This window comes from Watersipora subatra, chromosome 4, assembly GCF_963576615.1.
Source record: "Watersipora subatra chromosome 4, tzWatSuba1.1, whole genome shotgun sequence".
Classification (NCBI taxonomy): domain Eukaryota; kingdom Metazoa; phylum Bryozoa; class Gymnolaemata; order Cheilostomatida; family Watersiporidae; genus Watersipora; species Watersipora subatra.
This window is the reverse complement of record NC_088711.1, coordinates 18,296,250-18,313,376: the sequence shown is the minus strand read 5'-3', so window position 1 is coordinate 18,313,376 and position 17,127 is coordinate 18,296,250. Positions and strand designations below refer to the sequence as shown.

At 34.0% G+C, this 17,127-nt stretch overlaps 1 protein-coding gene across 1 annotated transcript; it reads left to right on the top strand.

Moving 5' to 3' along the window:
- The first annotated feature begins 596 nt into the window (after positions 1–596).
- On the top strand, positions 597–13,504 carry LOC137394000 (glucose-6-phosphate exchanger SLC37A4-like). The gene is made up of 8 exons (XM_068080716.1): positions 597–714; positions 5,717–5,854; positions 6,809–6,905; positions 7,876–8,102; positions 9,847–9,995; positions 11,260–11,376; positions 12,201–12,339; positions 13,338–13,504. The coding sequence occupies exons 1-8, from the start codon at positions 597–599 to the stop codon at positions 13,502–13,504; spliced, it is 1,152 nt and encodes a 383-aa protein (XP_067936817.1).
- The last annotated feature ends 3,623 nt before the right edge of the window (positions 13,505–17,127 follow it).

The following is a 17,127-nucleotide window of genomic DNA, read 5'->3' as shown; positions in this document are numbered from 1 at the left end:
TTAAGGATAACAAATGCAGCTGAAAAAAATAGAAATGTACGGATTAGCTGGTTTTCTAACACCACCAATATGAAGAATTCGACCATTTTACCACTCTAGCTACCAAACCACCTTTGGTTTTGTGCTAAGAAATAGTTATTATAGATTTTACCACAACTCAAACAATTTCATAAGACAAAATCGAAGGTAGTTGAGTCGTCAGATTGATGGAATGGTCAAACTTTTCATCCTGATGGTGTTAGTAAGCTTATCCGTGCATTTTTATTTTCTGAGCTGCATTTATCTCCAGTTATATATAAAAGCTCATGGCAGTTCACTGCACTCAAGGAGCACAAGTCAAGTTTGTACATACTCTTTTTGTACAGAGGAGTAAACATGGCTAAGCGGCAGCAAGGTAATTTCTACAATTTACATCTTTTATAGCTAGTGTCAAAGACTTAATGCAGTGTGAGTAATGGAGCTCAGTTGAGCAGCGTTTCAGTGCAAAAACAGCTATTTTTATTAAACTTTCTGTTTGGTCTGATTTGGTAACGGAATCTACTTCTGGTTTCTAGTTACCAAACCATTGTTCCTTCTAAAACGAGCCGTGAGAAAAGATGTCAGATGAAGAAGGAGGAAGTGAGGCGGAGGAATCAGGAACAGCAGAGGAGACAACTCCAGCTGAAACCGGATCAAGTGATTCAAATGCCAACTTGTTAGAGCCAGGAAGTGATCGTGAGTCCCACACTTATCATACAGGATATGGTGTCGTACAGGATATGTACCAAAAGTTTTCAATTTTTTCTTATCCTCAGCCTATGTTTGCTTCCAAACTCAGATCTTCCATCTATATATGTACATAAATCTCATTGTCAGTCTGTTGGTTTGTTGGTGTGCGCTGTTATACTGACATTTTTAGGAATAAAAAATCGTATTGGCGGTAGATTTAAACTCGTAACCTTCGGGTCTGCAGACAGGCATACTAAACCACTAGACTACGTGTCCAGCTGGCTGTAGCCATGAATAATTGTGAACATACTTATGTACCGGCTAATCTTTAATACCGATTGATCAAAATACTCACGCTTCTGCTGACTCGTTTAAAAATCATGATGGGCTCTTTTTTCCAAATGCTGACTTTAAGCTAAATTTACGCAAATTATGTTGTAGATTTTATGAGAATGTGTCGATATTTGTTTATCATTTGCGACTGTTTTTGATGTTTAAGGTGATCTGATTGTCAGAATGTTTCAAGATTAAACCATAACTGTCACGTACAACTTTTATCGTAATTTCTAGGTAAATCAAACACGCTGATTCCGCTTTTGTACTCAGAATAAAGATTGGTCCACTAACCTTCAAAGTCATAAAGGCTTTTTTAAAGCGTTTCAATATCCGTTTTAAAAAAAGACAATCGGCATAACAGGCTCCGCCCATAAATACATGTATGTGACGCAGCCTAGCTTTTTAGGAGCGGAAGTAACGGAATGTTTAGTGTGACTTAGAATGATAGAGATGGGTGTCTTAAAACCCATTATTATCTAAGTTCAGCCTATAAAATAATTTCAGTTTTTTATGAAAGGTAGATAAACTATTTAAAATTGCTCGTAGCTTGTTACATGATATTTAGTCAGCTGAACGCCTAGAAAAATGAGCTCAAAAAAGCATGATTTTATTTTAAGCTAGAGTTGTTATTGTGCTTTTTTGAGCTCATTTTTGAATATGCAATGTTAAATAGCTTATCTACTTTTCAGAAAAGACTGAGATTATTTTGAAGGCTGAATTTAGATAATAATGGGTTTTAAGACACCTTTCTCTATCATTCTAAATCGGACTAAACATTCCTAACTTCCATTGCGATGACTAACTTGATTGCGATTAAAACACACAGACAAAAGATATGTGCAAAATGACGTCCCTAGTTGTTATCGCTGCAATATCGGCTATTACCGTAAAACCTCTAATTGAGCGCCACCTTTCCATGGACCGCCACTTCTATTTTACCGTCACTATGGGAAAAAGGGTGAAAAATGGAGTTCCACTTTTTAATTGAATGCCAACCTCCATTTGATCGTCATTTTGACATTTTTCGATTTTTACTAACCTATAATATCAAGTGGTCAGTAGAAAAGCGTCTACAAGATCGTACTAATAATGACTCGATTACAGCAATAACAATTAATTCTTTCGTTGTTTCTGTTTGTATCATAGTCTATTTTCCAACTCTAAAGCCTTTCGTGTTTTACGTTTAATCTTTGACAGCAACACCATAGAAGTAAGTAATAATTGTTTTAAAGTAATAATAGTTCTTTGTTCAATTCGATACTTCGACGTATGTGAAAAATTGTTTATATTTATGATGGTATATGAATGACTAGTTTTAGACTAGAACTAGTGCTTAGCACCTTAGCTGCTACAAGTTTATCATTGGGCAAAACACAGTGCGTAAATGATTTGCTCTGCTCAAAAAATTGTTTGGACGCCGATATCGACTAATTCAGCAATGCAGAAAAATAGTTGAGACCAGAAGATATTGTGGAAGATATTGGACAACTAGAAGATATTCGTTCGATCGAAAAGCAACAATCAGAATGCAGCTATTCAAGAAAACAATGAAAATATCTTTGTTTTTAAAACATTAATTTCTGTTTCTGCGTGTAATATAAATATGGTTTGTTTAAGTCACTTGCTCATGAATATATAGTTGTAGAATTTGATAGATTATCATCATAAAACTTATAATTTTGCAGATTTATAGCATATTATTTTATAGCATCATTGTGGTACTCTGATCTTACAAAGGAATTGAAAGGATCGACATTCATAACTCTTCCTCTATTGCACATAATAAGCTAGTTTTGGCTGCAAACTGTACTAAACATATCGATGAGTGCAATGAGCTTTTATGCAACATTCTTAAATATAGTTATAAAATAAAATATGTCTTCAAATTTAGAATGAAATAAAAATATTAAAAGCTTAAACAAATTGCAAAGCTGGGCGCATGCTATAATATCATCACAGGTTAATTGCAAGCAATAGATATCAGGTGGTAAAGATATTTCTTGGCTTTCCAAATCATATTTATATAGAGATATTTTACAAGTTGGAAGTAAGTTAGCAGATATATTGCAGTAAAATGGTTCAATGTCGCTCTGCTCAAAGGAGAGTGCAAAATATAGTCGACATTCATTTCGCCCTTAAAAGGGTTAAATGTATCGCCCCAAAATTCTGAGGAGCGGTATGAAAAATACAACAACACCCTCTAATTTAAACGTCACTTTTATTTTATTACCACTATCGGAAAAGGGTTGAAAATAGAGTACCATGGCGATCAAATGGAAGTTTTATGGTTTGTGCTAAATAAAATGTTATGACTCTTTATTCTGTCGATCTCTCTGCAATTAAAGATGTCATAATCACACTTTTGCTTGGTTGGAGCATTTTAGTTGCGATCAAGTTTTATTGATTTTAATCTTGAAACATCCTCCTAATCAGATCACCTCATACATTAAAAACAATTGCAATTGATACAAAAAATAGCAATACATTCTGATGAATTTTACTCAAAGTTTAGGCAAGTCCATCAAGTTATAATAATGGCTTTTATTATAGTAAAAGTTTAGACTAGCTGAAGTTACTCAAATTTATTGCATAAAGAAATGTAGCAAATTAAAATTAAACTTTTTATGCAAAATATTTTTATTATCCGCGTAACGCCGGGCATTCACCTAGTGAAATTACATTTTTAAAACGTGATAAAACTCTGGTGTCATAGCAGATCAAGATACTGCCTGTGACGTACAAATACAGAAGCATGCTCAGGCTAGCTACCTGAATAACTGTGGAGCGATAACTTAGCGTTACTTTTGCAGCTCGATGCCTGTCTGACAGCCGTCCGCTGTCAAGGAGGAATCCCAGTTTTTTGACAGGCTGCTGCCTGACATGTTTTCTGGCATTATGGTCAAGTAATGTCATCGACTAGCGTATGCTACTACATAACAGCTGAATTCGTGTTACAAAATGTTTCAAAATGTTAACTGCAGCATCATTAAAATCTTTACATACGGTATATGTTTTAATAATTAAATTTATTTCATAGTAATTATTAATATAAACACAAACTTTATTTACATCAGTCTATACCTTTCAGCACAAAGTAGAACACAAAAATAAAAGATAAAAATGTAAAATTATGTGTATTGAAAGAATATTATATATATTGGTATACAGTGTAGTAGATTTTTTGGGAAAGTAGAAGTGTAATGGGTGGTCTGGGAGATTTACAAATATCAGGCAGCAAATATCTAAGAACACATTTAGCTTCTCAGCATTAAGGACATTTAGACACTGATCGTAACTCTTCATATCAGGTGGCATAACCCTAAAGCATACTTTTTGAAATCCTTCTGATTTTTCTTTATCAGCCTTTGATACAAAGAGATACAAGTTTGGGGCAGCATGAGGCAAAATAGAAAATATATAAATCTGGCAAAAAAGCAATAGGCTTTTGAACCATACAAATTATGTTTTACTAATTAAAATTGTCACATACAATATATATTTTACTAATTAAAATTGTCCTATACAATATATATTTTACCAATTAAAATTGTCATATACAATATATATTTTACTAATTTAAATTGTCATACAATATGTATTTTAGTGGGAGATGTCGCTTATTCGACTTACCAGATGTTTGTGTTTGCGAGTTGTTTTCTCGGTCATTGCCTCTACATATACAACAGGCGAGTCTTTCAATTCATACTCCCACACATCATGAATGAAGGAGTCTTTTCAGGACAAGAGATAAGTGAGTTATATTTATCAATTCTAAAGTATCAGCAAGGCAAGACTAGGTAGTTCTTTGAGTTGTAACAAGTAATTAGCGACAGATTATTCTATTCCTTGTCATAGACGACTAAGTTGTCGTACTGAAGTTAGTGTCTAACTTGGGTTAGACAAAGTAAACTTTGACCTTTTAACGATGACCAAAAGGTTCACTGTATTTGGGTGGATACAAACAGGGTTGTGGTCAATTAATAATGCACATTAACAATTGTATTAAATTGCTCATTAAATTATTGATTAGCAATTTAAGTAAATGCAAAATTCTTAAATACATCAATTAAAAAAACACAATTAATGAAGTTTTTGATCTGCTCGTTTGATAACTTAGTGAGTAATTCATTTTTCAAGACTAATCACTTCACTAATTTAAAAATGAATGTGCTTATTTGACAAACTAATTTGGTGATTTAATGCATAATTCAATTGAATCACTATTTACTTCATTAACTTAATTATTAATGCTGTTATGTTTAAAACTAATTTTTTAATTTATTGAATAATTTATTTTGAATATAGAATTTGTCAATTTAATTGGTAATGCATTTAGTCTTAAAGGTAATTTGGTAATTTAATGCATAATTGAGTTTAAACAGAAAATAATTAATTGACTCAATGATTAATGCAAGTTCACAAACTTAAAATTAATTATTTTAATTATTAATGCCATTTCAAACTACCAATTAATTATTAATTCATCGTAATTGCAAATTCCGCCGTTGCTCCAACCCTGGGTACAAACATGGGTTTCCGTAATTTTTGAAACCAACTATAGTTGAATCATTGCATTCATTGTGGAGTTATTATCTCAGCGTGGAGAAAACTTCTCACATTTATCAGCATGCATTGCCATGACATAGTATATGAGAGAATGTGGTTTTTGCAGCTTCGATAGTGATGTTACAACAAGTGTCATTCACCATCTCATCTTTCTTCGTTGGTACATCACTAGACGCTTCAAGTGCAAAAACTCTTTTCGCCCTCGGCATGTTTCTATCTGGATTTTTCAACTTTGGATTTTCTGGTGAGTACTTGTTCACTATTGTCATGACTAGGTAGATTGAATGCACAATAAAATTATTCATGATTACCGGCTTTGTAAAGACCTAAACTCTACCAGCTAAAATGGTACTTTTCTGCATGTAATACATTCTATCTGTACTATGCTTTCCTTATTGTTCAGGGAGTGACTCGGCAAAATTGAGAGACAGCTTCTAATGCTGACTTCACCAACTTAACTATAATGTTACTAGAAAAGTTTTACTATAAATTATTACTTAACAAAATTGAGGAATTCAGTAAGAAAAATGCGTAACGAGCCTAACAATTAGTACATACACTAGTCCTCTCTACGATTGGGGGTGAGCAGGGGGTCCTCCCTACGATTGGGGGTGAGCAGGGGGTCCTCAGCTTACTATGTTGATCCATGGTTTAACTTGAATTTCAGTGTAAGTCAAAACATTTTGAATAAATTGCTTTATGCTCTTTTTAATATTTAGTTTCCCCTCCATGATGATGACTTTTCTTTTTTTGCTGCATTGCCATTAGAAGAATCTGTCTTGCACTTTGGTATCATTGTGGTCAAAAATACAAAAAAATCTCAAACAGGCGACAGAGCGAGAACTGCAAGGCACCACCAAAATGGCGCTGAAGTTGAATGACCCATCGATGCCATCTTCCTCTACTACAAGCACAACAAAGCATATATATATTTTCTGCATGACGGATGCGGGTTGACAATTGTTTGCGTTGCTTATGTCGTAAGAGACACTAAGGCAGAACTACATTCAATATTGCATTAAATATTTTTATGTGGTGCGTTTGTAACCTCGGAACAACATAAGTCGAGATTGTTGTGAGCTGAGGACTTTCTGTACATGAACAAGTTAAAGCAAGCTAAACTACATATTGACTCAGCACAGTAAAAGCACCAACTCTAATGACATGGAGTTGTCTTATCTTTATTTTTATACATTAGATGCTGATGATTCTGGAAACTTGATGCTGATGGCTTCTTTAAATGGAATTTGCAATGGCTTTGGTTGGCCGTGTGTGGTCAAAGTGACTCGGGCATGGTGAGCTTTTGCACCAAGTAGCGCATAGTCGTTCTTGCAAGTATCCACACTAATGGGTCTGTAGTATTCATGAATAGCAGGCTTTCAAATCATTGTAACACTGCAATATTAAGTAACTGGCAGTACCATGGTCAGTGATTTATAACATAAGTATTGGTAGTGTTTGGTAATATGAGTATTAAAATATAGAACAATCTAATGTATTTGAGTAATTAATAACTGCTGGTTTCTTGCAACACGCAGTAGGCTTCCTCATCTTTTGTCAATGGTACCACAAAGTTTGTGAAAATTTAAAAATGCAATATTATTATGGCAGATTATGAATGATGGCATTAAAGAAGCTCTTTGATAGAAATCTTTATTAACAAATCTCACTTTATTATTGTGTATGTCTGTTAGTCCGTGACAACACTATGCGGTTTCATATCTTTTGTCCTATTTCATCCAAACTATCATCGCATACGCTCGCTGCCTTCCGCCAGGTTGTAAAAAATGTTTGGTTTTAAAACTCTATTTGGTGCCTGAGAATCAGCCTCTTCAGCACCAACTTGAGGGTATCTGATTAAAAATAAAAGAAATGCCGAGTTTTGCCCAGTTTACTGCTAGTTCCTCCTAAAGAACAGCATTAAAACCTAAAAAACCAAAATATTTGAGGCAAACAAGTAGGAGTTTATTTGCCTCAAACATAAATAAAATAGAACTAAAGCTTAAACATTAAAAAAGTGGAAAATGTTAAAAATTTTAAACGGAGCTCAATCGCTTGGACACAATTTTTTGTTACAATCATTAGAGTATTATAAAAACAATAAAAAAATAGTTCTCACCAATCGTAATGCATAAAAATTAGTTCCGTGTTTTGATTGGTCATCATCTACTCCCTAGGTCTAGTTACACGCATGACCTTGCGTAGCTTTTCAAAGCAAGCTTGAGGAAACGGCAGTAGTCTACCAGATGTATTCACTTGTTTTAGGTTTCCAACCATTTCATTTGGCTTGTGGTGGGCCCTGATGAGTTTATCATATTTTTTAACTAATCTTATTGGTCCTGCGGCTGCTAACAATTGGGCTAACGAACACGGATGGCGAGTAGCTATACAGATGCCTGCAGTCATATCTATGGTAGTAGCGAGTGCTCTCTACTTCCTAAACATTGATAAACCATCAGATGTTGGCTATCAGAACCAGAAATTCACTCAAGGTACCAGATTAGAACTTTCATGCCACCAGATGTATTACATTGTATTAAACTTAAATGCTGTATATAAATTATTGTTTTCAAATCTATGTAAACAGTTCTATATGTTGTATATAGTGTATAAAACATATAAACATAACTATAAAACAAAACATATACATGTATATAGGTATATAACTAACTAGAGTGTTGGAACAGGTTAATGTTACTTATCTTTTTTTTGGATTGGTGTTTTTCTTTGTGGTCATGACAGGTCTGTTTCGTGCGTCTGCACTCGTCAGGTGACTTGCGTTAAAATGGCTATCAGAATCAGATTTTAACGTAAGTCATCTTACGAGTGCAGAAGCGCAAAACAGACCTGTCATGACCCCAGAGAAAAACACCAATCCGGAAGAAAGATAAGTAACATTAACCTATTCCAACACTCTAGTTAGTTATAACACTGCACTTTTTAGAGCTTAGAGTGCTGTTAGCAGTAGGCCTGGCCACTTATCTATTATTAGATATCTATATATGTATTTATATTATAGCCTATATATAAACTTCTGTCAAAATACATTTTAGTGAAATAAATAATAAAAATTAGCTTTAATTATGTGTTAAGTAAGCTAAATTCATTTAAATTAACTTCAGTATTCATGTTATACGTCTGTCTCAAAGGTAAGAACTCTCTATGGTACGTACTGCACATAGTACATTGTAATGTTACATTTTATTGCAGACCATAACCACTAACTACACTAAAGTTACTGTAGGTAACCATAGGTACTAATTTTAGCATATTATTTTTTGAATAATTTTTAATATGTACATCACGTATATAAAATTCTGATGATCTTTACCAGGGAGTGTTTGTATTCAATAATTCCTATGGGTTTCAATACTACACTATACAATATTTTCGCCATTCTTAAAATTGTATGGGTCCATTGTATTACCTTTTGCATTTATTATTTTTTGAAAGCTTTTAAAAGTTAAATTCTTTCGCCATTACTTTTTTTTTTTCAATTTGTGATTTTTAAATGTAACGTTTCAATTTCAAATGTTCAGTTACATGAGATACCCAAACCCCTTATTCCTATTTCTGGTTTATCCTAAGGTTCGATCGCTAAATCTGTAAAGGCTAAATACTTTTGACATGGGTAATAATTATTGTATTATCTCAAGTAGGAATTGCCTCTACATTATCTCTTTGTTCAATCAGACGAAGTACCAGACTAAAACAGTGCGGTATTTCATTTTAACGTTTATACCCGTATCGTCCATCAAAACTTTGAATACGAGCTTCTGCTGCAACAGTAACATTTTTTATACACACACTTCCAATAACTCATTGTTTATTTTTTTTCTTAATTCATTTGAACTGCACAAAAACACTTTTCCATGATATGAAGTTTGAAAGTTAGAATGATAACTTTCACGGGCCACGTCGGGCATTCACCTCGTATATATATATGCATCACTTATATATTTGTATGGTTATGTTTACAAGAAGCCATCCAGCTGTAATGTCACTAGGTTCTTTCAAGGGCATTATGCAGAAATCAAATCAATTTACAATGTATACATGTAGGTAACAGTGATGCTCATTGGACGGATCAATGTGTACATGTAGGTAACAGTGATGCTCATTGGACGAATCATTGTATACATGTAGGTAACAGTGATGCTCATTGGACGGATATCATAGGATCAGAGTTTATGCTGGTCCTCTGTGGCGGTGGCTTTCTGATGACACTCATACGAGTCAGCAGTGCTGACTGGGGTCAACTTTATCTCATGGAAGAGCGAGGCCTCTCCACATATAATGCCGGTGGTTTTGGCACAGCCCTCGAGTGTGGAGCTATATTTGGCACAACCGTAATTGGGGCCATGGCTGATTTTGCTATCAAAAAGGTATTTTATGTATAACTAGATAAATGCCAGTGTTGCACGGGTAATAAAAAGTTTTTGCAAAGAAATTTTATTTTTAACCAACAAACAACATTTACCATTCTGACTTTTAAATGAAGGTGTTTGCTTATTTCTGTGTGGGCTATAAGTTTAATTATGTTTATGTTACATATGCATACGGTATATTTATAGCAGTTTGGGGAGTCTCAGCATGTATTTTTTCTAGTACTCAGGCAGTCCTGTGCGCCATTAATTATTGGCATGTATAATAAGTATGTTCACACTTATTCCATTGCATGCCAAGGTAGCCGTGTGGGTAATGGTTAGCATTCCTGTTTAAAGAACCAATGTTTCTGAGTTCAATTCCAGTGTGAAACGGTTTTTCCCTTTTAGTGTATTTACTCTCTTTAATTGGACATACAACAGACCAATAAACAAACACTTAGGGTTATATACAGACTAGCTGTGCTACCCGATGTTGCCTGGATTCTAAAAATCAGCTTATAAACAATGAAAGATAATGAGAGTTGTCTGCCACTTGCTATTAGCCTGACGCATTGCCAATGAAGAATTTGAATAAGCTTACTAATAAGAGCTACCGCTTCTTATGACGTTACACTATCACTTTGCGCCGTGACAGATAGCTGTAGTGTATTTGCTCCCATACAACGCCATATATCGCCTAATGAATCCATCAAGCTCGTGTGGCTGAATTGGTAAGGCATCGGACTGGTGAACCGGAGGGTCTGAGATTAAATCTCCGTGGATGCGGGTTTTTTGTTCCAAGATATGAATTAATAGCTAAAGATGGTCAAACATGTAAACAGACCAACTTGGAGAAATATACATATATAGATAAATAATGTTTTACTGTTGTGTGTCTATCATTTTATTTTTAATTTTTTCATTTCATTGTGGTCTATTTGACTGTGCAACTGTTAGGCTGATTGCCAATTTTTGCAAAACGGATGCCTCAGCAGACATTCATAACAAGAATATGGTGTAGTATGCTGAAGCAGAACCGCCCCGAAAAGGCAAATTTTGGGACTCGAACCCACACCCTATGTTTTAAAGCTATATGTGACACCATCTTGAATTATGATTTTGTAATTAGAATACAGCGAAAAGAAAAATGTCTAGCAATTGCTAGGTGAACCTGTAGAATTTGTCATTTCCGTATGTTGCGATTATTTAGGCTGACTCCACTAACAACAATTGGCACCTGTTACCACCTGTTACCATTGACTGTATGCGCACCATTTTGCAGGACATGCACATCGGATACTACAAGTTCCCAAGAATGATTCTTCTCTTCTTATCTTTGTTTGGAGGAGGAATAGTCCTTAGTTCTTTCATCCTTGGAATTACAGCCTACTCCGGGGCTGTAGGTATACCAGCCTTTCCGTACCTGAATATTTTAGGCCTTGTTGGCTATTACAGCCCGACAGCAGTGATATTTAGTCACCCTTAAAGCAAGATGTGATTTCTAATCATCTAGATGGCTTGAAAGTTTCCATTTAGTAGACTGCTATTTCCTATCAAAGTAGAGTGAATATATAGCATTATATTACTAGATACTATTGTAAAATAAAATTACGACATTGACACACCACAAGTGCTGTCTTATGCTAAATGTTCTTATTTAAATTGCAGGTCACAATTAGTTACCTTAGGAACAAAAATTGCTATTTGAATTCAAGGGGTAGTAGCATTAGAAATAGAGATAAGACTAACTTATAGTGATATGTTTGAATCAATTTTCTTCTTTAAAATCCGTGACTTGTTTTCACACGTTCCACCCAAGAAAAAAATATTTTTGATTTTAACTAACTAAAAATATAACACGATACATATTATAGTTATGATACACATATCATATACATGTATCGTATGTATGATACATGTATATGATACATGTATATGACACACGTATTGTATAGCCTGCATGATAGCTATAACATGATAACTAAAGTATCATAAAAAAACGTAAATTATAGGTTTCATGAATACACAATGAATAAAAGATTAATAATAAACTATAAATTACTTAATGCAAAAGTTTGCAAACTAGTTTTTGGCAATCCTAAGTATGCAGGATGAAATTTGGTGATCACTCAAAGATGTATGATCTATAACATCCTGTGATTGCTCTCTTTAGCGTTGTGTTTGCGGAGCTGTAGTGAGTTTAGCTGAAATCTTTCACTTTAGATGGAAGTAAATCTCTATGCCTTTGTTATGGGTTTGACCTTCTGCGCAGCTTTACAGAACCTTGAAGCCATGCTTATCGAGACTGCCCCTCCTAATAAACTCAATTCCTGTTATGCACTACTTGGCTTCTCTAACAATCGTAAGCAAGCTGTCAAACACCATTATGCAATGAACATATTAGACTTTCAGTCAACATATTAAATCTGCAATCAACATCTAGATTTGTCGTTAACATCTAGATCTGTAGGCAAGATATAGATTTGTAGTCAACAACTAGATTTGTAGTAAACATCTAGATTTGTAGTCAACATCTAGATTTGTAGTAACCATCTAAATTTGTAGTCAACAGCTAAATATGTAGTCAACATCTAGATTTGTAGTCAACACCTAGATTTGTCGTTAACATCTAGATTTGTCGTTAACATCTAGATCTGTAGTCAACATCTGAATTTGCAGTCAACATCTAGATTTGTCGTTAACATCTAGATTTGTAGGCACCATCGAGATCTGTAGTCAACATATTAAATCTGCAGTCAACATCTTAGATCTGCAGTCAATATCTAGATTTTGGTTAACGCCTAGATCTGTAGTCAACATCTAGATTTGTCGTTAACATCTAGATCTGTAGTCAACATCTGAATTTGCAGTCAACATCTAGATTTGTCGTTAACATCTAGATTTGTAGGCACCATCGAGATCTGTAGTCAACATATTAAATCTGCAGTCAACATCTTAGATCTGCAGTCAATATCTAGATTTTGGTTAACGCCTAGATCTGTAGTCAACATCTAGATTTGTCATTAACATCTAGATCTGTAGTCAATATTTAGATTTGTAGCACTTTGTACCGCGAGCAAATAAAAATATTTCATGTAAGCTGAATGCCAAGAGCTTGTATACAAACTTGATAAATTGTTGATAACTTTGAAAATATTGCAAGTTCAGTTAGCAGTTTGAGTTCAACATTCATAGGAGGGTTTTACAATGGCTTGCAAAAGTTCATTTTCTCTGTATAACTACATGTATAACTGTATAATGTATAACTACATGTATAACTGTATAATGTATAACTATAGTAAGACTATCTGCATGTTGAGACACTCGTAAAAACATGGTTTTTGAATTATTTGTTGGTAGTTGCTGCGGTGACAGCCGGATTTCCCATGAGCTTTCTTGCCTCTCATTACGGTTGGACACGAGCATTCCTGCTTCTCAACTTCGCTCTGCTTGTCGCCTTCTTTGGTCTTATTATCGGAAAGGACCTTGACAAGTCATTTGACCCGAAGGGCTCTCCCAGTGTGTAATATTTCTTTATAGAAGTTGTGCCTCTCTTTATAACATTCCAACTTCACTATAGCTATTCAATTATTCTCCTTGATAACTTTCATCTGTTAGAATTCTAACATATTCTTGGAAAGAAATACGGCATATTTTTTCTTACAGAGAAAGTGAAGTAGATTCTTCGTCTGGGTAAAGTGAAAAAGTGTGAAAAACAAGAGGTATGCTGATATTCTTCTGTTTGTTTATTTTGTCATGCAATCAGCCAATTAATTGCCTTGATGTGTAACAAATTAGGAGTACAGTTGGAACTTTACTCAATTTCAAATTGAGTTTAAATGCCGACAACAGAAAACATTAAAATTTTAATATTGGTACTAACAAGCTTTGCTGTAAACTTTCATTTAAGCAAAATTCAAAATGTCGCCTATACAGAATTATACAATTATGTTGAAGTTATTGATTTTGAATTACTACATATAAACAAGAAAGATTAAGGTGTATGTATCTCTGACAGACACTCATAGAGTCAACCATTCAACTAAATGTTTAGAGTGTTCAACCATTCGACCAATGTAAAACTTATTTTTCATCCACAGTCTATCTAACCTAAAATTCTGCAATCATTGCTACCAATTACTTTGCTTCCAAGCTGTACAAATTTAACGCTCCTTTTTGTAGGTAAAAGGAAATTTTGCAGAAATCCTTTTAAATTTCATAAATTTGTGTAAAACTGTCTTTATAATTGTAAACAATTTTAATTTCAAACCCTTTTAAAAATCTCCTTAAATCTGAATTAGATGTTAACAAAATTGTTAAAAGGGTTAAGATCAGATTGTAATTCAGGTCTTAGCAATCTGAATGCTAAGATTTTTAAAATCTGAACAATCTTAACATCTTGTTTAGATTTAACACGATGTTATAACGAGATGAGTAATAACAGCTTGTTATAACATCTCATTAAATCTAAACAAGATGTTCTAACTCATCAAGGCAAAAGACAAAGCAATGCAGGAGGCTAGCCATAGACGTAAAGATAATAAAAACATTGGTCAAATAACCTCTAATGGGAACATTAAATTGAAGTTACCTTGTCAGCAAACTGCTTTGGCTTATTGTTGAAATGCAACAATTAACTACATGATCTATATTTGTAGAGCGAAGGAAGAAAATTTCTGTATTATTTTCTGCTCGATTTAACCAAGAGTGCCGATGACATCATTATGGTAGTCTTTCAAGTCGCTAATATTTGTTGTAATATTATGTAACGAAAATGAAAATATATGTACGAAGAACCCAAACTCTATTTTGTAAATTCCATGAAAAGTTCTAAACCATCTGGATGCTACCAAACTCCAAAAATTGTATAAAAAGAGCAGTGACAAACCAATTTTACTACGGTATGTAAAGAGGGACAGACTTCCAAACTAGCAAAATATTAAATTTATTTTAACAAAAATAAATAAAGCATTGGTTGATTTCTAACCAAATGCCTTAAATGGTCCAACTACTCTGAAGTCATCTACAGTATATATTAATAAATCTCACTTTGTCATTGTGTGTTTGTTAGTCTGCGTAAATATGTCCAAATTTGTGCCCAATTTCATCCAAACTTCACACATATGTTTCATGCCTTCCTCCAGGTCACCAAAAGTAATTTGTTTCAAAACTACACATACATCTGACTCCTGAGAACCAGCCGCTTAAACATCCATTTTCAGGGTGGGTGTTTACACACCCCCACCCTATTCCATTAAAACTGAAAAAAATTCAGGCATCACTGGGCTCACTGCTAGTCTAATAATAAAACAACTCACCTCGGCGACCCGCCGGCTTAAATTTTCTAGTTTAACAATTTGTGTCACTACGTTTCAAAAACGAAATAGCAAACACCTGATATCATTCACGCTGCGTAAAATACTATTTTGCAAGACCTATGTACAAAGTTGGTTTAAGAAAATGCTGCAGTGTTACTGAATCCATTATCACAACAAAAAGACTTTGTTAATGCCTTTAATCAATGTGCATTGCTGTTTTTACATGAGGTGTTTTCTTCTTTTAAACAGCTGACTATCGTAAAATTATATTATTACTATCAACTTGCTGTAATCAATTACGAAAGGTTTCATGCTAGCTACGGCTAGAGCTAACAAGAAAATAATGTATAGAATTTCTTTTATTGGACAACTTGGACATTCGCTCCGATACTCTACTCACCAAGTCAAGCAAATTAGAAAAGGGAGATTTTGGAAGAATGGCTTGCCAGAGCCAATGACCCCCAGTAGATGCAGTTAGAGCTGAGATACCCTGACCAGACTCTAACAAAGGGAGCCACAAATCTTATCTCAAATTGTTCAGCTACTTGAAGCCTTTTAGGCGTGAATGACTCAATGAAGAGATCATCGTAGCTTGTAATCTATTTATTTTTTACACACGCGACATGTTGTAGTAATGAATACATGGTATGGAATATACTATACCAAAGACTTTGCTAAGCAGAGATGGTTTTGATGAGCTGATAGACCATAACCACTAAAACACTGATGGTAACATTGAATATTACACTAATTTCTTCATACTCTCCAAATTGAGTAAAAATACAATGATGTTCATTTAACAGAATGTACTCTTGCCATCTTACTTCTTGGTATAACCTCTAAAATACTTCATTTACATATATCAATCTGTTTATCATGAAATACCAATCTACATAGGTACTAATTTCAGTGTCTGTGCATGTCATTTGCGTGTCCAATTATAGCCATTACAATCTATGAATGAAAAATCCGCATCACAATGGTATTGAACTTGAAACCACTAGTTCTGGAGATACGCAAGCTAATCTCTAGGCTACATTGTCCTTACCATACTTTGGAATAATTGGGCACATACTTATGCATCATACTTATGGCACTTGGCTTTTGGCGCTTGCAAAAATACTGTTGGTTACTACTAGCATGCTTGGAGATCATGATTGCATGAGAGACCATGTCGCGTAACGTCATGATATAAGGTGTCAAGCTGGCTTCACAGCTTTTATTATACCGTAGTAGATTGAGACTATCGTAAGTTACTCAAATTCACTGGGTAATAATTTTAATACTCGTTAATTGTTGAGAATTTGGCTAGTCGTTACTATAATAAGAGACGTGTCCACCCAAAGCTAACGGTGTTAGCAAAAACAATTGTAACATACAAGAATTGAACTTGAAAACTCCATTTTACAAACCAACGCTCTAACCACTACACTACTCAGCCAACTTAGCACTTCTAAAGATAATTATGCAAATACTGACTATTTTTATTACATTCATTTCGACGAACATATAATTTTTTAATTTGATTTTTAATGCAAATATTTTTCAATTCAATACATGGTATATTTGTATATATACATTAAGATATATGTATTTATATTGTATAATATATTAATTATTTAATCCCTTCAATACCAAATTCATTTGCCAAAAAAGCGCATATATATAAATCCGCTTTTTTGACAAAGAATTTGGTGATTTAATGCATAATTTAATTAGAATATAAATCAATTTGTCACTTTTGTTATAAAACATATAATTCTGTTAAAAACCAGAAACTGGTTGCAGATACAAAACCTATCAGAATTTGAGCGGTGCCAGTTTCGGTAAAA

Bases quoted from the DNA above. Each gene is read 5' to 3' on its own strand.
- LOC137394000 (XM_068080716.1), top strand. From the start codon at position 597: ATGTCAGATGAAGAAGGAGGAAGTGAGGCGGAGGAATCAGGAACAGCA. The intron at 9,996-11,259 runs GTATTTTATGTA...ACCATTTTGCAG, and splicing joins CTGATTTTGCTATCAAAAAG to GACATGCACATCGGATACTA. The intron at 12,340-13,337 runs GTAAGCAAGCTG...ATTTGTTGGTAG, and splicing joins ACTTGGCTTCTCTAACAATC to TTGCTGCGGTGACAGCCGGA.